The sequence below is a fragment of the Elephas maximus genome, chromosome 19, assembly GCF_024166365.1.
Source record: "Elephas maximus indicus isolate mEleMax1 chromosome 19, mEleMax1 primary haplotype, whole genome shotgun sequence".
Lineage (NCBI taxonomy): Eukaryota > Metazoa > Chordata > Mammalia > Proboscidea > Elephantidae > Elephas > Elephas maximus.
Window position 1 is genome coordinate 66,042,386 of NC_064837.1, and position 20,591 is coordinate 66,062,976.

At 45.4% G+C, this 20,591-nt stretch overlaps 1 protein-coding gene across 7 annotated transcripts in view; it reads left to right on the top strand.

Moving 5' to 3' along the window:
* The first annotated feature begins 2,424 nt into the window (after positions 1 to 2,424).
* UNK (unk zinc finger) overlaps positions 2,425 to 20,591 on the top strand; it is a 33,815-nt gene continuing 15,648 nt past the window's right edge. For 3 of the 7 annotated variants that reach the window (XM_049859058.1, XM_049859053.1, XM_049859056.1), the window contains exons 1-6: positions 2,522 to 3,721; positions 6,572 to 6,828; positions 7,103 to 7,257; positions 7,383 to 7,485; positions 8,227 to 19,599; positions 20,017 to 20,226. In XM_049859058.1, the coding sequence (XP_049715015.1) occupies positions 19,478 to 19,599; positions 20,017 to 20,226 (332 nt within the window). In that variant the 5' untranslated portion in view covers positions 2,522 to 3,721; positions 6,572 to 6,828; positions 7,103 to 7,257; positions 7,383 to 7,485; positions 8,227 to 19,477. Of the gene's footprint in view, positions 3,722 to 6,571; positions 6,829 to 7,102; positions 7,258 to 7,382; positions 7,486 to 8,226; positions 19,600 to 20,016; positions 20,227 to 20,591 lie in introns of all 7 variants that reach the window. The other 4 variants (XM_049859054.1, XM_049859055.1, XM_049859059.1 and 1 more) reach the window with 4 other exon arrangements.

Consider the following 20,591-nt stretch of genomic DNA (forward strand, 5'->3'; position numbering starts at 1 on the left):
TGTCCTCAGGGGCTTAGAGGAGGCCTATGCAACTGAGAGGAGGTGAGAGAGAGAGCTGTCCTGCACTAAAGAAGGGAGACTGCCTACAGGCTTTCTGATCCTGATCCTGAGCTGTACCTGTTGATCCTGACTTATAACCTGTTACTTCCCTAATAAACTACTTAACTGCCAGTATTGTCTGTGAGGTCTGTGTGGCCATTGCAACGAATTATCTAACCCAGCAAAGTAGAGAGCACAGTGAGAGGGATGGCTGGTGTCGGAACTGGTAAAAAGGCTGGAGAGAGGAGGTATCCAACCTTCACCTCACAGAAGTCAGCCTTGGGCTGAAGATGACTGTGATTCTCTCTCCTTCCCCTTGTGAAGTTAGACAAGGAGGTCTGATGCCCAACACCATTTTTTACAGCATATAAATGAACGGTTTGCACTTAATAGGATTAAAACAATGCACTACAACTTTCATTTGTCCTTTTGGAATTTTTCATCTTCAGACTTCCTACTGGCTAAACAGTTGGTTTGGCCTGGTCAGGAAATACCAGTTTCTCAACTTTATAGGCTAACAATTTGGCTTCTAATGTGGAACTAAAGAAAATAAGTATTTGTCATTTTTAAATACTAACAATTTTCCATTCACTCCACCCTCCTCACTCTCTAGGGTTATTGGGGATGTCCTTTTTTAACGAGACCCTCAATGCAATAACATGTAAATCAGTCTTAATAGCAATGTATTTGTAATAGATTCAATATGAAAAACAAAGTAAAATGACATGTTAAAATATAAAGGAGCTTTCAAAAGCTCACAGAATCAAATGCCTAGGTCTGGGGCGACTGGCTTATATTACAAAGGCCACAAAGGGAAGAATTCACCTGACTGGCGGGGAGTAGGGAGTGGAAAGGCACATTCTTTTCACAAAGAAGCTGATGTCCAGAACACTTGAGACTATGTTGGCATCTCCTGTCTGGAGGCGAGATGGGAGGGTAGAGGGGGTTAGCAACTGGCAAAATGGTCACGAAAGGAGAGACTGGAAGGAGGGAGTGGGCTGACTCATTGGGGGAGAGTAAATGGGAGTATGTAGTAAGCTGTGTATAAGTTTATATGTGAGAGACTCACTGGATTTGTAAAATTTCACTTAAAGCACAATAAAAATTATTAAAAAAAAAAAGAAGCTGATGTCCAGAAAGGCAACTGGGGTGGATTTAGTTGCGCCTTCTACCCAAACCCCGACCTTCCCTGTGGACACTACTGTAAGGCTTCACGACACACTTGCAATTTGCCAGTGTACCTGAGACTATTCTAGATGGAGATTAAATTCGTCCTTGGCCCCTAAAATACTGGAAACAAGTTGGTCAGGCCAGGTGTCAAGTTGAGATGGGACCCAAGTCGTGGAGCTCCAGGTTTCAGGGTTAGTAAAGGTTTAAAGGTGAGAGCTGGTGCGGCCACGGTTAAGCGCTCAGCTGCTAATCGAAACGTTAGCAGTTTGAACCCACCCAGAAGCTCCTCGGGAGAAAGACCTGGTGACCTGCTTCCATAAAGATTAACAAAAACTCGTTGCCGTCGAGTGGCTTCCGACCCACGGAGACCGTCCAGGACAAAGTAGAACTGCCCCATCGGGTTTCCAAGACTGTCAATCTTTAGAAAGCAGACTGCCATGCCTTTCTCCCGAAGAACAGCTGGTGGGTATGAACCTCTGAACTTTTGGTTAGCAGCTCTAACCACTGCAGCACGAGGCCTCCTCCCCTAAAAAGACTACAGCCTAGAAAACCCTATGGGTCAGTTCTACTCCATCACATGGGGTCGCTATGGGTGGAAAATCGACTGGACAGCACCTAACAAGAGGCTCATCCAGCGCCTCAGCAAAGGTGTGGCAACGTAGTAGTATTGTAGCGTAGCTCTTCTTTAGCAAAGCTTTCTCAAGCTGACTTCCAGCAGGCCCCACTTTTTCCTTCATGCCTCTCAGGTAGCCCCGCTGCAGGTATAAGGAGAACGGGGGCTGACCCCAGGTGCCTGCTGTACAAAAGATAAGCGCTAAGAAGGGACAATAAAGGGTCTTTTATTGCTCCGAGCCCTGCTCTGAGCCACCGTTAGAACAGCCAGGTTGTAGCAAGGATGGAGGCTCAATAACGTTTCACCGAAATCGGCAAGGCCTCTTTAGCTCTAGACCGCCTTCTAATTCAGAAGCTTCAGTTTCAAGGAAAGGCTCCCCTACGAAACTGGAAATGCGCCGGCAAGAACACGCGGCCGGACTACAATCCCCAGAAGCGGTCGCGGGCCCTCAGCATCCGGGGCACCGCCCGCAAGGATCCCTGGGTACTGTGGTCCCTTCCTTTGGCAGCAACCCTCTGCCGACGGTAAAATTCCTTTCGAGCAGAGGACCACAACTCCCAGCACCCCTCACTGCAGTGCGGGGGGTCTTCACGTTCTCGTGGCGCGGCGCAGGCGCACTGGGTCCTCGGCGCGGACCGCGCAGACTGAATAATAAAAGGGGAGCGGCGAAGAGGCAGGAAGACAGGACCATGTCGAAGGGCCCCGGGCCCGGCGGCTCCGCAGCTTCCTCGGCGCCCCCGGCCGCTACCGCTCAGGTGCTGCAGGCACAGCCCGAGAAACCGCAGCACTACACGTACGTAGAGCCCCCCCCGCCGCGCGCGCACGCCTGACGTCAGCGGCCAGCGTGAGTCACGCGCGCAGGGAGAGCGCGAGGCGGCATCTCCCTCCCCCCTTCCTCCTCCGGCCCGGCCCAGACCGGTTCCAACCTGCTGGGGCCGGTCCCAACCGCCTCCAACTGCCACCATCCTCTAGTAGGGCTGTGGGGCGGGAAACTCGGTCCCAGCCGCTGAGTGGGGAAGGCGGGAGCTTGGGATGAGGAGCGCACACATCTTAAGCCAGGCGTTCGAGGCCTAACTGTTCCTCAGACCATAAAACCACAATACCAGGCACTTTAGGGGCGATGCCAAGTCCAAGACACGACCAAGATGAGTTCCGTAGTTGCTCTCCCTAGAGCTGCCTATGAGTGAGGGGTAATGAGAAGTCCGGTCAGGAGACTCCATGTAATGTGCACAGGAGGCCTTTTGTGCCCAGAAGGCCCGGATGTTGTCTACAGAGGCCACCCTTGCTTGAATTCACTTGGACGGTTAACTTAGATAAACATGCAAAGACGAAATCCTGTCGCTGCGCGCCCATGACCGGTCCTCTGGGACTGAACTGACCCAACCAGAGTCAGGGGCCCCGAGGGTGATGGGGTTCGAGGATGTCCGCAGGCCCACTGAAATGTGGCATCGGAGGGAGCCTCAGATGCTGACATTACCAGAGTCCGGGAAGACGGAAAACCTTCTTCCCGGGGAAACTGCTTGAGTCTAAGTGTAGGTCCTTCTTTTTTCAATTTCCTTCCAAGGCATATTACTCAACTCCCTAGGGCTAGGTGTCCTGGGAGAAAGCGAAATGAAAAAGAGGTGGTCTTTCCTGTTAAGCAAAACGTTCTTTTCCATTTTCCCTGATGCTTTTTTTTTGAGTGCGTCTCATCCCCATGGGCTCCCGAGTGATGTGCTTATTTAGAAGGATCCCCAACTGTACTTGCTGGAGATTTTGGAACCTGGAGGGTTGGACAGCCCTTAAGAGCCACACTGAGATGCCAGTTTGTGAACCAAGAGCAGGAAGCATCTGTTGGAATAGAAAGAACTAAAAAGTAGACGGGAAGGAGGAGCTCTTGTTTGTCACTCACCTACAGAAGTAAGACCAATTGGAAAACCATTCTAGGGTTGGGGAACATTGGTTGTAGGAACGGGATTGGTTTCTTTGTGGGATTCTCTGCTACTGGATGAAATCATTGAGGCTTTTTCTTGACCACAGGTCTGACTCATGTTATCTAAAATTTTTGTTAATGTGGACATTGCTTTGCTGGTCCTTTCTTGTGGACTTCTCTCTGAAGTTCTTCTGTTGGTTTTGGTGTGGTCTTAGCTCAGAGAATACTGACGACTTGAATGATGTCACGCAACTGTGTAATCTTGATTTGGAAATGTTGCAGGTTTTTCAATAAAATATAACGTTTCGAGTTGCGTGAGCCTTGGTTTCAGCAGCTGTGTTTCTGATGTGACTCTATGTTGTGGTGTTATTCAGTATACCGTGGAGTCTATATTGCACAGGCTTTCTGATCATTTTGGAATTGGCTGATGGGACAAGTTAACAGCTGTGTAAATGTCAATATCTTTGTCCTCTTGATGTTCATTTGTTTAAAATCTCTTTCAATTCCTCAGGTTTTAGTAAACTAACAGTAGATGAAATGCCCAAGCTTGATGGGTGATTGGAGGTTGTAGGTACTCTAGCTTCTTTGTTTTCTGTTTGTTAATTTGTATGTGTTTTTTTTTTTAATGCCTTTATCTCCAAAACTCAGAGCTAGGAATCAGTTGTCTTCCTTAGTATATTTAGGGGAGTTCAGAAGCTGTGGTTATCTGGAAAACGTCCATCCCCTTGTCATCCGCAGTCTGAGGAGCAAGGGGCGTGAGGACACTGACAATGGCACCAGTACACTTGGTGGCTCTGATTTTTTTTTTTTTTAGGTGAACCCATTTGTTGTTGGGGATTGGGGAACAGGAACATTTTGATTTTTATTTCAATTTCAATAAAATTTTGAGCTGCTTGGCATTTTTTCATACTCCCTTGCAGCGTGAATTTTCAGAATTTGTTCTGAATATGGCATATATCTGTTCCATTGATTCCATCGTTGAATATAGATTTAGGCCCCGTAAATTTTTTTTTTTTACCTTTCATAAAAGTTTACCTGACTTTCTTATACATGAATTACATTAATTTTGTGAATTTTTATGGCTGATGTTATTTGAGACTATGTGATATGCTGTCGTCCATGCAGTAACCCAGAAGAAACTTGTGTTAAAATTGCTTCTCACTCAGCATAATGACAAACAGTCCTGGGAAACAGTTGAATCCACCAAAAGCAGAAATTGCCTTCGCAGATGCTTGGTTTCCTGCCCTTTATACTTGGGCCACAACTAAAGTCCTAGAGCTTGAGCCTTCATTTTCTTAGAACGAGGATTATTCATAACATATTTTAAGAATAATTATTTTGTTGGCATTTTTTTCTTAAAATCTTGAATTATGTTGCTTTAAGGGAAACTTAATTTGTTTGAAGCAAATTCGTGTGGCAGGCGCTTGTGCTAGGCCTGCGGAATATGACCCTCCTAGAGGACACTCATTTATGTCTGCGTTCTCTGTTTTACAGCTCCAAGTGTTTGATTAGCCCTTAGTAAAATAATAGTATGCATGCATTAGTACTCTTCACATACAAGAGCCATATGACCTCCTCGTCTTTTTATTTGATAAAGACTAAATATAATCTAGCTCTATTCAGAACAGGTCCGTCTTGTGTAGTAGAGGACTTTTATAAAATTATGTAAGAATGAGAAGTTTTGGAGAAATTTCATCTGGAAATGTATCTACAAGTTTAGCTAACTTTGGACTTTTTACTGCATAATAATTATTAAAAGTTTATAATTGAGAGGCCACAAAAAACTGTCATCCAAAACATCCAGGTTTCTGACCTCATTATTTTGACCCCGTAAGAGGAAGTAGGAAACCCTGGTGGTGCAGTGGTTAAGATCTACATCTGCTAACCAAAAGGTTGGCAGTTTGAATCCACCAGGTGCTCCTTGGAAACTCTATGGGGCAGTTCTGTTCTGACCTATAGTGTCACTATGAGTTGGAACCAGCTCAATGGCAATGGGTTTAGTTTGGTTTTAAGAGGAAGTATGGAGCCCTGGTGGCGCAGTGGTTAAGAGCTCAGCTGGTAACCAAAAGGTCGGTAGTTCAAATCCACCAACTGCTCCTTGGAAATAGACATTACATTATTTTTAAATTCGTTCCATTGCAGTTGATTCTCAGACTTCTTTCTTAATGACCTACTCTTAAAAGAAAGTGAAATTCCAGTTTAGTGACGGTTCCTTGGAGTTTTCTGGTCCCTGGGTAATTTCCTGTAGGTAGGAAATCATTTGTCTGCCTTGGTAGATATATGGTATAATGGTCTTTATAGCCTCATTTACCCAGGTGTCTTTAAGACTGTTTCCTGGGAATCTTCAAACAAGGATAACATAGCACTACTTCCATAGATAACTATTTTGAAGCAGATTTGTTTATACCTTATGTAAACGTCATGAACTTTACTTGATTGGATCTGATTGTGTTTGGAAAATCTAGGAAATGAGCATGTATTTAGAGCATTATTGCAAATTGCAATACAATTGTGAATACGTTGCTAGAGTACAACTTGTTGCACAATGGAAGTCACTGGGAAGTGTTACCTAACAGCCTTGCTGAGAATGAGTTAACTTACCAATAAACATTTCTGGATTGTATTATTTATCAAGTAAAGCTAATTTTCTTCCAGGACAGAAATTAAGAGCTCATTGTGGCTTTCAATCAAGCCCACAAAATGGCCATTATTAATGTTAAGTGCCCATGCTAAGGATAGATTCTTAAGTTTAGCACCTAGTTGATATTTACTATAATCTAAATTAATGGTTAAAGTCGAGATTTGCTTAATGGTTAAGTTTTTTTGTTTTAATCCAGCTATGTTAGATTCTAAAGAAGGCTTTCCCACAATCCATATGCATCTGCTTTGGCTGATGGTTTCTGTCAACCTACAAAGACTGGGCCTTATTGGTGAGGGGAGCTGGACAACTCTGAGAGCAACTTAGAGAAATCCATCTTGGGCACACTCTGTAAAGGAGCTCCTTCTCTGGAAATAGCACCCCAGATAAGTGCACAAAAGCAAGACACCCTCGTGGACCTACTTCTTCCCGCTTTCAACACCCTGATGCCTGAAGGTGAGGTCTCCTTCCTGTGTGTCTTAGAAGCCATGAGCACACGTAGTAGGTCAGCAGGGCCCTGCCATAGCCTGAGCAACATACACCTGCAGCCTGTCAGACCTTTCCTAAAGATCGTTTTTCTCAGTAGGAGAGACCCCAGGTCTGAAGAGTGATGGAAGTAAGGTTGCATTGAGAGCTACAGTACTTTAAGTAGTGAATTGATCTAGTGATGATCTCCTCCGTCTGAGTTATATTTGATTAAGTTTTTTGTTTTTTTTTTTCTTTAATCCAGTTATGCTTGATATTAAAGAAGGTTTTCCTACTACCCATATGCATCTTCTGTATTTTGAAATTGCAACTATGGACAGTTAATGGCTAATCCTAGTAGATTGTCTTCCCTTCTTTTAACATCTTGGATGAATTGTAGTGTGAAGATGGATGTTGAATGTAAGTTTCTCTGCCATTCTTAGTAGATATATAAAAATTGCATTAGCCTAATTGCTAAAAATGCCAAGAATTTAGGCTCAGTCTCCTTCTGGACAACGTAGCTTTCTTGTTTTCTTACTGTATAGATACTCTCTAGATTGACCCCAAGCCAGCCATCTTGAAATACCTGCTGGGACAACAGAGATATCTGTGGAGAAAGTTTGAGTAAAATCGATGATATTATAGTAGGTATGGAGTTTATTTTTGGGGTGATGGAAGTATCTAGGAATTAGATAACGGTGATGGTTGCACAACATAGTGATTGTGTTCCCCATCCCACTGCTGTGTACATTCTAAAATCGCAGATTTTATGTTCTGTGAGGTGTATCTCAGTTAAGAAAAGTTAAAAAAAAAAAAAAAAAAGTACGTATGAGCCGCTGGTACTAGAGAGCCCTGAGGGTAGCCAGGCCTCTGCAGCCTGGATTCAGTATGGCACTGCCTGCAGTTTGTATAAACCTCCTGGATGCCCTTTTCCCAGCCTTCTCAATGGCTCAGCCCTGAGCATCCATTCTAGGTGAAGGTGCCCATGTTCTAAGTCTGTGGGGACGCTTTTGAGATAACAGGGGCTTACTCACAGCGAGTTTGAGATGCCAAGTTGTTGGTAGTTGTCCTCTAAGTTGTCTCTGAATTTGAAAGGAACAAGCAGATCTTTCCCAGTGTATTTATAAAATGAATTATATTTACATCCTTGGGTGGGTGGGTGGGTGGGAGGTGGGAGGGAAGGATGCTGTCCTGCTAAAATGTAATGATTCCATTCTTTAGGTATTGTGATGATTTTAAGGTTCACATGGGCATTTCTTTAAGAACAGTCCGTGTGTTTTAGACATTTAAGATGATGTCAAAGGCTATAATATTTTAGTTCAAATAATCACAACAAACTATGATTTCTCAGTAAAATCCCTCAACTTTCACCCCTTTTTTCTTTGCCAGTGTGTAGAGTTTGACAGCAGTATCGAGCTGAGGAGGAGGAGAAGATGGAAAGGAGTCTAGCAACTTAAAATCTCATAGCATTCTCTGTGAGGTGACCTTTTTCCTGTTGGTGGCTCATTGTGTTTAGGAAATAAAGAAGATACTAAGGCCTGTGGCAGTATCGTCGGGTCATATCTGAGCTTATTGAAATGTTTCCTCCCTTCCCTTATTCTTTATATCACAGTTTGCTTTACGTGTTCATAAACTGACTCATTTGTTTCATATTAGTATTTGAAACACCACATGGCCACCATGAGTCCTAACAGAATGACTTCTAATGAGGAGGGGAAGGCCTGTGTTTGTGCCTTCCCCTGAAATTTTGGCTTACTCACAAAATGACCCCCATTGAAGGGTAGGTTCAGAGAAGAAGAGGTTGATAAAAACCTTTGGCATGGTGTTTTATGACTTGAAGTTTTAGTAATAGTTTTTGTCTAATATTAATTTTGGTAAGAACATTACTGTATCTTCTTGATGTCACTTTTACTGCTAAGAGGTGCCAGGCATTTGGTGGCTTGTCACTTGAGGATTCATGTAAGTCAAACCTAGCCAAACAAAATTAGAGGTCAGTATTTGTATTTTCTCATTAAAAACAAAATAACTAAATTTTACTATTTAAGTAAGTACTGTATCATGAATATAAGAGATAAATATTAAATAACCAGTAGATGATGTGAAAATGTAACTTTCTGTTCTTGTTTTAGTAACTTTTCATATGGTGGTGTAATTATGGCCCGCCCACAGTTCTCCCTGACAGACTGAACAACTTGTAGAGAGCCACTAATGCTTAGTTGCTCTTCCTGCTGTTTTTCCCTTAGCTTGATTAAGAAAAGCTTAGTTAAGAGTCAGTGTGGAGGTTGAGAGCGCTGACTGAGGACCAGATTGCCTGAGTTTGAAGCCTAGCTCTGCCACTTACTAGCTGTGTGACCTTGGGGAAGTGACTTAGCTTTTTGGGTGTCAGTTTCCTGGGGACATCAACCGTACCTGTCTCATGGGTTGTTGTGAGGATTAGATGAGTTATTGTATGGGAAGTACTTATTTGCACAATGTAAGTATTATTCTCATCAATATTTGAACAAGACCCAAGTCACTGTTTTCAGTTGTGCAGCTGCCTCCTTTACAGCCTTAGTCAGATATCTTTTTTAGCTGCATCTACACTAAAGCAGATTCTTCAGTTCACGGGGCATGTGTGGGTCAGGGCACAACCCGTAGAGGAGGTTATTTCAGCCTCGTTCTTTGTATAGCCTCCGTCACACCATCCATGTCTCACATGATAGGTTTGTGTCCTAAATGGATCTACTCTTACAGGGCCAAATGGTTTGTTGTACAGAAACAGTGGCTACACTAAATTTTTCATAAAATTGGAGGCTTTTCAAGGCAACTATGCCATAGGGAGTACAGATAAATTTTGAATAGAGTCAAGGTATTACCAAATTTGGAGAGGAGTGAACGAGGCTTTTACTATTCCTCACGTGTTCTTTATCATCAGATCAGTGACATGAGTGACCCTTACGTGAACTCTCTCCTCAACCTCACCAGCTCCAGGGCAAGGGGCCAATTACAGAAAGATGGAACTCGGGACACCTAGGACTAGTTGCATGCCAACATTGTACCATCCGTGGCTCTTGTTGGTTCTTGGGGCCAGAACAGCTCACAGCTGTCAGATCTTTTCCAGTGAGCCCCAAGGAGAAGTGGGCTGAAATCATTTGCCAGTGAGTGACTCCTCACCCCTTAAAGCTGCTTGCTTGCTTCAGTGTCTGTAGCACTTGTACTAGGGGTTCTCGTATGTGTGTCTACGCGTTAGGATTGTTTTGTTGTATCTGGGAAATTCATGCCGGCCCTAAGAGCTTACTCTATCTACTCTTTGGCTAAAGGCCAGTTATGTGATCAAAGCCTGACCTAAAGGTTCAGACACACTCAAATTCACTAGACACATTTTGTTTGCCTGAATAATACTATCTGGGCTTCCTTTTTTGCCAGAGAGAATGTTCTAAACCAGGATCACTTCAGAAGAGTTGGACACGAAATCCCCATAGCTATATAGTGGTTTATCAGAATCATCCAGATGTTTGCCAATCACCAGCTTTCGTATTATTTGACCTTGTTTTTTAAATGCCATTTTTGATAACTCCCACTGGTGTGGTTACTGTTATAAAGTTATACAGTTTGTGGGTCATGTTTGGTGTCAAAACATAATGTATGTGTATGTCCTTTTAACACTGAATCTGCTAATAGTTTTAGTTCTTCAAAAACGAGTGAAGATTTTCAGCAGATTATAAGACATCACGCGCGCACACACTTGGCGAATTATTTAGGACTCTTAATCTGTTTGTATGCTTTTATAATAACCTCATCCAAGCTAAAAAATATTTTATTCTCAAACTTAAAATGAATTTGATAAGATCACAAACTGTGAGCTCTGTGACTGGATTTCTTTTCAGGAATTATATATGAGGAAGAAAAGAAGTAGCTAGTAAGGTTGTGTAAACCAGTAGATCATAGGTAAGTACTGTTTGGGCCTCTGGATGCTACAACATAATCTTCAACAGTGACTTCTTTCTTTCCTTTGGTGTTAGTTGCAGAATCCTATCACATCGTGGTCAGATTTCAATAAAGAATATTTAAGAGCAGATCCCATTCCCATGGGAAATCTTGTATGTGTTTATTTAAGAAGCTGGAATTCATGCTTTACAAGACTAGCTTGAACATTGGTGGTTGATTAGGAGGATGAGCAGGGCTATCAAGTTGCCTGATCTCTGCAGGCTGCTGTGCCAGGCTTGAGAGTGGTGATCACTGACGTGCCCCCAGGGCAGGTGCTTCCTTGTGCTCGTTGGCCCCTCAGGCCCCTCCAGCTATAAAGCCCATGAGCCCTGTCCTCCAGGCTGAGGGGCATCCGGAGTGAGCTTATTTTGTCGGCTCAGCTTGTCCCTCTTTTTACTGGGCTCATACCTTGCTTGTCTCTGCGTATTCGGACTCACCATGCCCTGAGCAAACCCAGGTTGTAGCCCTGTTTCTCCTTGTTGGTTTGTCTTAGCTCTCCAGAGGCCATCGTTGTCTTGTCTGACCATTCGCTAGATGTGTGCAAATCAGATTGTTCAAGTCAGGAACAGGATGACATTCAGTAACTGGCTTTACAAAATGACTTACCACAGTTCACTTTTAGCTTAAAGGCACTCTTCCAGCTCAGCAACGTGTCTCTTTCCTTTCATTTTGGATCAGAATAGACTCCCTGTCAAGTTTTCACTAACACCGTGGATGTCTTCCCTAACAAGTTTGTTTGCTTTTAATTCTAAAAGTAATTAATGACAATTACAACAAAGAAAAGGCAAAGTAACTGCTAAAATCAATAACACTGGCTGGATTTTTCCTTCTAGGTATTCTGTCTGCATGTAGTTAACCTAGTTGTAGTCCAGGTACATACTTTTATTATTCTCTTTCACTTAATATATCTTTGGTTTAAGCTGTCATAGTACCCCTTGGTTTTTGGAGGAAATGGAAAAGGGAGTTTAGTTCCTTTATAGCGGTCTCCACATGTTCCCAGCAACAGTCATAACAGGAGCCGAGCACCAGCCATCTCACTGGTCCACTGTTGCTTTTCTGCTCTGCATGGGAGGCCAAAGAGCTCAGTTTTAGTGTCCAGGGTGAGGAACAAGGGTGGGCAGACACTGTGTGGGTGGGAGGTAGGGAAGGTATCGGCTTCGTAATTGCCAGGAGAAGCATCTGGGTTGGAGATGAGAGCTGCTTCTCTGTGTTTTGCTGGGTGCATGGATAACTGCTGTTCACTGGCTTGCACCACTTAGGGTGCTTTGTGCTTTTGCTTTTACTTGGTGAACAGGACTTGAACCCCTGCTCTGGGCTGGCTGTGTGCAGGGCTACGAAGATGAGTAGACGTGGCTGCAGGCAACGCAGTGAAAATGAGCAGTGGCAGGGGCCCCACTGGCTATGATCCCACAGTGCAATGGGAGCATGGAAGAGGGCCAGGGCCAGGGCCAGGGAACCCCTCATGGCAGAGGAGAAGCTGGAATGGTGTTCCAGACAAAGGGAACAACATGATGGAAAGTATGGTGATGTGAGGTGAGGTTGTGACGTGTTGGGGAATACCAACTCTTCAGAGCAGGGGTCGGCAAACTGTGGCTTTCGGACCAAATCCAGCCCACCGCCTGCTTTTGTAAGGCCCGTGCGCCAAGAATGGTTTTTACATTTTATAATGGTTGGGAAAAAAATCAAAAGAATAGTATCTCGTGACACGTGAAGATTATATGAAATTCAGATCTCAGTTTCCCTAAATAAAGTTTTATTGGGACCAGTGCTCACTCATTGACTGCTCTCGCACTTCACCGACTGAGACCACACGTGGCACTCTTCATCACCTTGTATTGCTGCTTGCTGCACTGCGAATCACAGTGATACAGTTAGAGCACCATAGTGTTTCCAATGCCACGTGTATCAGTGTACGACGACATTTTATTTACTTTTTATTACCAGCGCATACCTATCCTTTCAAAACAAGGAGAAGAATGAACTTGGAATGTCATGCTTTTAAGGCGTGGTGCAGTGTGGACTGTTTTGATATCAGATGGCACAGCCTTGTGTTTATTACACGGTGAGACTGTAGCTGTGCTGAGACTATATCAGCATTACCAGCCGGAGCACTTCTCGTGGTGTTCCCAGCTCCTAGCAAAGCAATGGTCAGAAAAATGAGAAAATTCCAAAGTCAATATCTCATCACAGCAGAATTTCTTCACAAAAACAAAAAGTGAGATGAGGGTACAGCCCAAGTAAGTTTCCGAGCGGCTCATTTGTTAGCCAAGCAAGGAAAACCATTTACCAATGTTGAGTTAATTAAATTGTGTTGATTGCAGCAGCTGAAGAAGCATGTCCAGAGAAAATAAACTTGTTCAAGATTGTCAGCCTTTTGGCAAGATTGGGAGCAACGTCGATACTGAACCAAGAAAAACAAGGCAAATGATTTCATGGCACTTGATGAGTCAACAGATGTTACTGGTACTGTTGTTTATTTTTGTGGCATTAGTGCCGGGTTCGAAGTGACTGAGGATTAACCTGTATGAATAGGAATAACTACAGGTGAGAGTATTTCTGAAGAAGTTCTAAGAAAACACTAATTCAACCTTAAGTGTAATTTGCTAATGTGTTATAACTGATGGTGGTAAAAATTTGTGTGGAGCAGAGAAAGATTTAGTTGGACAAATTTACGAAGCACGTGAGTGTAAGGTGCGTAAAGCCCATGGTTATTCATTGTATTATTCCTCAGCAGGTACTTTGTGGAAAAGACTTTCAATTTATCACGTGTTACTGAATCAGTGGCATCACCAGTCCACTTTGGTTGCTCTTGTGGACTTTGCCAGCATTGGTTCCATGAATTTTTGTCAGAAATAGAAGCTGAATATTCTGCCTTGCCCTACCACACAGCCAGTTGATGGCTTAGCAGTGGTAAAGTTTTCTGCAAGTGTTTTAGCCTAGGGCTGAGATGGAAATTTTTCTGAATGTGAAGAACTGCCCTCAGACCACTAGCTTTGAACACTGAAAGGCTTTGGAAATTAGCTCTTACTGCAGACTTGGTAATGTTTCTTAATGAATTCAACCTAAAACTCGGTAAGACAGTGTTTATATGCAAGTCTTATATTGTAGTCATTTTGATGATGTTTGAGTCACAAGTCACGTCAAGCTGCTTTGTACACTTCTTGTGCTGTCAGAAGTTAAACACACAAATTTACCCTGGGTATATTTCCCAGATGTAGACTGGTTCTAGCAGTGTTTTTTGGATGTCAGTACGCATACAAAGGAGATGTCCGTATTTCAGAATTCATTTACCTGTGTGAGGAGTTTACACCAAATCTTCGGTGGGAAGTGATTAAAAGGCCAATGTCAAGACAATAGTAGGATTCCATGAATGTCTTCTAAGCAACAAATATGGCCAGTTAGAATCACATCCTCATGGAATATATCAGCGTTTGGCATTCCCTGGGGGATGCAAATGATTAACTGAAAGGTTGGAGGGTTGAGTCCATCCAGAGGCATCGCAGAAGAAAGGACTGGTAATCTACTTCGGAAAAACCAGCCATTGAAAACCCCATGGAGCGCAGGTCTGCTGACACATGGTGGCACCATGAGCTGGCGTCAACTCTGGCTGATGGTAGCTGGTTTTCTGTTTTATCTATGTGGAGAGACACTTTCATACGCAAAATACATAAAATCTCATTACAGAATCAGCATTAAAAATGAATATTTGCAGTCAGTTGATGAAACTGAGCCTCAATTTTGTGAAATGTTATCTCTCCGCCAAAATACATTCTCTTTAGTAGAACTGTAAAAATTGTCAGTTATTACATTTTGAATTTCATTAATAACAGACGGGTGGAAATTTGTTTTTTTCTCACTGTGTAAGTATCTACACAATATCCTCAGTTTTGCCTCTTGGCCTGAAAAGTCTAACACTGTCTGGTCCTTCACAGATAAAGTTTGCTGACCCTTGCCCTGGAGTTTGGTTTGCTGGAGGAGAAGGGAGGGGAGGAGAGGAGACTACTGGCAGCAGGGGAGGTACAGTCAGTGAGTCCATGAAGATTGTTCTGGAAGGAGTAGAGGAACTAGATGTGCATTGAAACAGCAACAACTTTGTCTCCATTGCCTCGAATTCCTCTCCTAGTCATCTCTAATACTTTTCTGTTTATTCAGTTTGTTAAAATTCTCACATTTCTCCCCAGAAGAGGATGAATCTGTTCCAACAACTTGGATAGGGTTAGCTGGAAATGGAGCTGGTAGCAACTTAGCACTTGATTTAACACCTTCTTAAGTGTCATGTGATTTACCTGATTTATTGTTAATCCTTAATTTGTTACCACCGTTGGTTTAGTGGGAACCCTGGTGGCGTAGTGATTAAGTGCTACGGCTGCGAACCAAAAGGTCAGCAGTTCAAATCCACCAGGTGTTCCTTGGAAACTCTACGGGGCAGTTCTGCTGTGTCCTCTAGTGTCACTATGAGTCGGAATTGACTTGACGGCAGTGGGTTTGGTTTGGTTGGTTTAGTGGGACAGATGATTGACTTTAGATTCCATGTAGCCTGGCTCTTGATATTTTTTAGAACTTTGGATAATGAAGATAATTTTAAAAGCGTAGAAAATAATTTTTTTTTTTTTTAAATGGGTACATGTAGTTGATTTTAAAAGGTTTCGGAGAGAGAGTATTCATAGTTTTGTAAAGAAATTGAGCAATATGATATGATTATATCTGTGTAAAAATACTGGAAGAAAATTTACCAAAAGGTAAAGAGTGGATGGTGGGATTAAGGGTGATTGCTCTTTTCTCTGTTTTCCAGTTTTTTGGCAAGTGGAACATTACTTTCAAAAAATATTTTACATTTATACATAAACCATTAGTAGGGTAATTGATGGAAACCCTGGTGGTGTAGTGGTTAAGTACTACGGCTGCTAACCAAAGGGTCAGCAGTTCGAATCCGCCAGGCACTCCTTGGAAACTCTATGGGGCAGTTCTACTCTGTCCTATAGGGTCGCTGTGAGTTGGAATCGACTCGACGGCACTGGGTTTGGTTTTGTTTTGGTTTAGGGTGATTAATACGATGTTCTAAATAGAGGCAAAAAGTAGCTTTGATTTAAAGACAGCACCAGTGGGGCAAACGGGAAGGTACTCCCCAACCACCGAAGCTCTGACGAGTCACAGTGTATCCAGGGTCTGTTGGTCCCTTCCTCCTGGTCTCAGATGTAGCTTTCGCTACTTCTCATTTCCTCAGGTCCTGAGTGGTCTCTTGATTCATCAGGGCCGCTGTAGGTGTCAGTTCGAAGCTAGTGTGTATTCTCTGTCATTTGTCCTTGGGTGTAGGTAGTTTTAGGGGGTGGGAGTGTAAAGAGGGGTGAATCTTTTCCCTCCTTGCTTACACCCCAGAACTTCTTGGGTATCCTGAGAGCTGGTTAAATTGAAAAGTAGATTTCAGCCTATTTGGTTTCTTAGATCTTGTGCTTTCAGACGGAGTGGTACATTCCCACTGAAAACTTAGGTTTCATTTCAATCCTTGAAAAGTAGGAAAGAGTGATGTCTTGAGTGGCTTTCTCCCTGCCCTTTGGGCACTGGCTGCCTGTGCATTTGGAGAGGGACAGGGAGGATGGGAAATACTCATCAAAGATTTTGGTTTCTAGGTGGTGGATGATGGTCCAGGTCCATGAATGACTTAAGCGAGAGGTTAGAATTTTCTCTCAGAAAGTGGGCTCTGCTTGGCCTGAATTTGGTCATCAGGGTCCTGTCTGAATAGCTCCTCTCATGAAGGGGTTTTTCCAAAGTAGGATAGCCCAGCCCTGTCTGCGGAGCTACAGGTCCCCTGTACTGTAGGGCATTTCACAAGGGAATAGAACTAGGCTTCCCACTTCCAATGCTCTGCCTGGTGGGTGGCATCGTGAGACTGGTGGCTTTGCTTTGTGAGCTTTCCCTTTTGTGACGTTAGTTCTTGATGTAGTCATTCGGTGCACTTACCCAACGCACTGTACTGGTTTCTTAAGAGCTTGCTACCAAGGGATTCATGATTTAGTGGTAGAAAAAAGTATGCACATTATTAATGTGTAATGCAGGATAAGGGCCATAAAACATATCTAAAAACTTAGAGGATGATAACTTTTAGCTGGGGACAAGGGCAAGGGGGGGGGAGATAGATGGAGATCAAGGAAGGCTTTGTGGAGGTGGTAGCATCAAAAGATTCATTCAGAATTGAGCCTTGAAAGATTTCTGCAGGGAAACAAGAGGGCATGAGCAAAGGCTGGAAAGTTAAAGGTCTATTTGCAAGACACCAAGGACTCCAGTATAACTGGTGGAATAGAGGGGAGTCAAAGGAAATGAGGCTGGAAAACTACGTGGGGCCAGGTGTGTGGGGCCTGGAATGCCAGGCTAAGTGTTGTTAGTTGCTGTCGAGTCGGCTGCAGTTCATGGCAACCTTCTGATAACAGAATGAAATGTTGTCCAGTCCTGTACCATCTTCACAATTGTGGTGTGAGTCCATGGAACCCAATGGACTCAGAGCCAGGCTAAGTAGTTGGTGCTTATTTAGTGACTACTGGGGGGGCGGGCTGACGAGTTGAGGGCACTGGGTTTTGGGTGGGGGAGGCTGAAGGCTTTGAAGCGGCAAAGTGAGAATTAAATTTGGGTTCTAGGAGGAATAATGAGTCCTGTGTGGTGTAAAAAGGATGGGGAGAGGCTGAAGGAGAGACATTGATTTTGTTAAAAGGTACCAAGTCCCTGACTGGGGACAGTGGCAGTAGAAATGCTAGAGAAGAAGCATAAAATGGGGCATTCATTGCCTCAGTGTCTGCCCTTAACCTCTGGTACCTCTGCCAGCCAGGGCCCATGCTGAGTCCTGTCTGCATGTGGCTCTGTCCCAAGTAAGCCGGTATACCAGGCAGAGCTACTGCCCTCTGGGGCCTCTCTTCCAGGAGGGTAGACTGTGCCCAAAGTGGGGTGACCACATCCTAGATTTCATCCCCTGCCTGTCTCCCTGGGTTTTCACTGAGGCCCGAAAGCAAGTGGACGGTACCGCTTCAAGGGTTGCCAGACTTAGCAAATAACAAATACAGGATGCCAGCTAAGTTGGAATTTCAGATGAACTGCGTGATAATGTTTTAGCATAAGTTTTAGTGTAAGTATATCCCGTGCAGTATTTGGGACATATTTACACTAAACTATTATTGTTTATCTGAAATTCCAGTTGAACTGGTGTCTCTCCTCACACCCTCCTCTGCTCCTGGCCCTGGGCTCAGCTTCCTCCTTTCACAGAAGTTTCCCCTCTCCCCGTTTTGCATCCGCTCCCTCCTGGGTTAGCCTCTGGTGGGTCAGAAGAGTCAGGGTATGTGCTGCGCAGGACAGGGGTGGGCGGAAGAGTTTGGGGGATGGATGTCCCAACTCAAGTGCTGGGGCTTGGTCCCAGTGTGCAGCCTGAGGATGCAGCTTTCTGTCTAATCTGACTGGGGACCCAAGGAGAAGGTATTCAAATGTCACGGGACAGGAGAGTATCGGGCCTTCCGGAGCCTTCTAGGATGCACCTGGGGCCAGGAGATGATATCCCTGAAGTCCCCTCTTGCACCTCACCTCCTCATCCGCCTTCCAGGGCCACTCCTACCTCACTCGCGCACAGAGGTACAGGGTGCTCTTGGAACTGATGCATGCTGTGTCTCTAAGTCCATTCTCTTCCTTTGCATAAAACACCGCCCTGCCTTCGTCACCCACTGGCACCTGCCCTGAGAGGTCTGCTCTTCCTCTTCTCTCTTCCCCCGTCCCAGCCTGGGTCAGGGATCCTTCTTCTGGGTTCCCAAAGCAGACCTCTCTCATAACCCTCCCCACACTTGATTGACTCCGCTTCCTCACTGTTACCTGTGTGTCTTTCCCATGAAAATGTGTACTTCCTGAGGACAAGGACCTGCGCCTTCATCAGTGCCCTCGGTGCCTCACAGCGGCTCAGGCAAGGGTACTCCGTATCAACCCCCCAGTGCACATACCCAGACTTCACACGTTTCCTCTGCAAAAAGAAACCTATCAAAAGTCCCAGCACCTTCCTTATGAGCAGCCTAGTAAGGCCTGAGTGTTAGGTGTGGGTCCTGTGGACTTTGCTCCCCGCCCTCCAGACCCAGGCTGTCAGTGCTATTCCCTCCACACTCTTCCCACACAAGCTGCTGAGCCTTTTGGAACCTTCTTCCTCACTGGCATCAAATGCCCTCTGTCAAGCCATTTGTTGTGTTGTTGCTAGGGACAAAGAGAATGAATTAAGAGAACTGCACAGATTTCCCATCCCCCCCAGGGACTCCCACTCTAAGAGACCCTGACCTGGACACACATAGTAAGCAGAAACGGACAGTACATTCTGTCAGGGGGTAAGTGGCTCTGGGGTCCTCCACTGGGCAGGGCATGGGAGAGGAGCCTTGGGGTGTCTTGTCTATTATACGCAGGGCAGAGGAGATTCAGACAAGGGAAGTTTGGCAGGAGGCCAAAAGGACAGATGGCAAGTCCCCAGGTTAGTCAGGACATAAATAGCCCCCACTCTGCAGATGCTCCTTGGTGAGACTACTGGGGACACGTGGGGCTGAGAGGGCGGGGCTCTTCAGAATGGTTCTCATAGGAGTGGCTTCCCAAGCCACTGACCAGGGTGGTCCAAGGAGCAGCTCGGGGAGGAGACCACGGTCATTCTCTGAGCCAGCAGCCCAAAGAGATGCCTGGTCACCTGAGCTTCCAGCTTCAAAGCAGCAGCCTTCCTTTCATGTTTGTCCTCAGATCTTCGGGGCCTAAGTCTCCCGGGCCCTGGCCCAGAGCCCCAGCTGTGCTTGCGGGCAGGTGAGGCCTCCAAGAATTGGCAGGTGGATCTGGGCAGCAGAACTCGCAGAAAGTTTGAGAAAGATGCCTCATGTCCTTGATTGTGGCCTTTTGTCTGTGATTAGTGGTTTGGCCTGGGAAACCTCAGGGAGGGCTCAGGGAACCCAGCTGCTGGTGAGGACCTCAGCCGGCCACCATGACGAGCAGCTGGCTGGGAAGGCCCTGTGGTCTTTGGCTCCTGCCCTGCAGGCTAGCTTGGGATTTGGCTGTGGAGAGATCCTAATGCCGAGGCACAGCCTTAGCCCTGGGCCTCTCCTTATGTCCCTGTGCAAGTAGCACCCCAGGGTAGGGCCCCCGGGGGACTTGGTGGCTGGCTTCTTGCTGGGAGGCAAGGGCCTCACTCTCTGCTCCGGCCTGCCATGCGGGCTCTCCCCTCAGGTACCTGAAGGAGTTCCGCACGGAGCAGTGCCCACTCTTTGTGCAGCACAAATGCACTCAGCATCGGCCCTATACCTGCTTCCACTGGCACTTCGTGAACCAGCGGCGCCGCCGGTCCATCCGCCGCCGGGACGGCACCTTCAACTACAGCCCCGACGTCTACTGCACCAAATACGACGAGGCGACAGGCCTCTGCCCGGAGGGCGACGAGTGAGTGCCCAGCTTCCCATGGAGGAACCCCCATCTCCTTCTGGGTAGATGCCTTCACAGTAGGCTGGCAGAGCCTGGGAACAAGCCCAGGCCCCTTGCTACAGCCCAAGCCTGGCTCAGGCCCTGCCATTCTCTGGGGATCCCTTTTCCCTTTCCCCACTTTGGGGAAAGCCTAAGAGCCACATCCCTGAACCTAGCTAGGAAGACCACAGATACTCCCTCCCATTCCTCCACCCCTACGCCATCCGATACAGGCCCCACAAGGCTGGCTGTTTAGAGACAGTACCTCCTATTTTGCTAACCCTAAATATTTGACCACAAACCCCTGTAGAGAGACAGGACACAGCACAGGTGTCAGGAGGAGG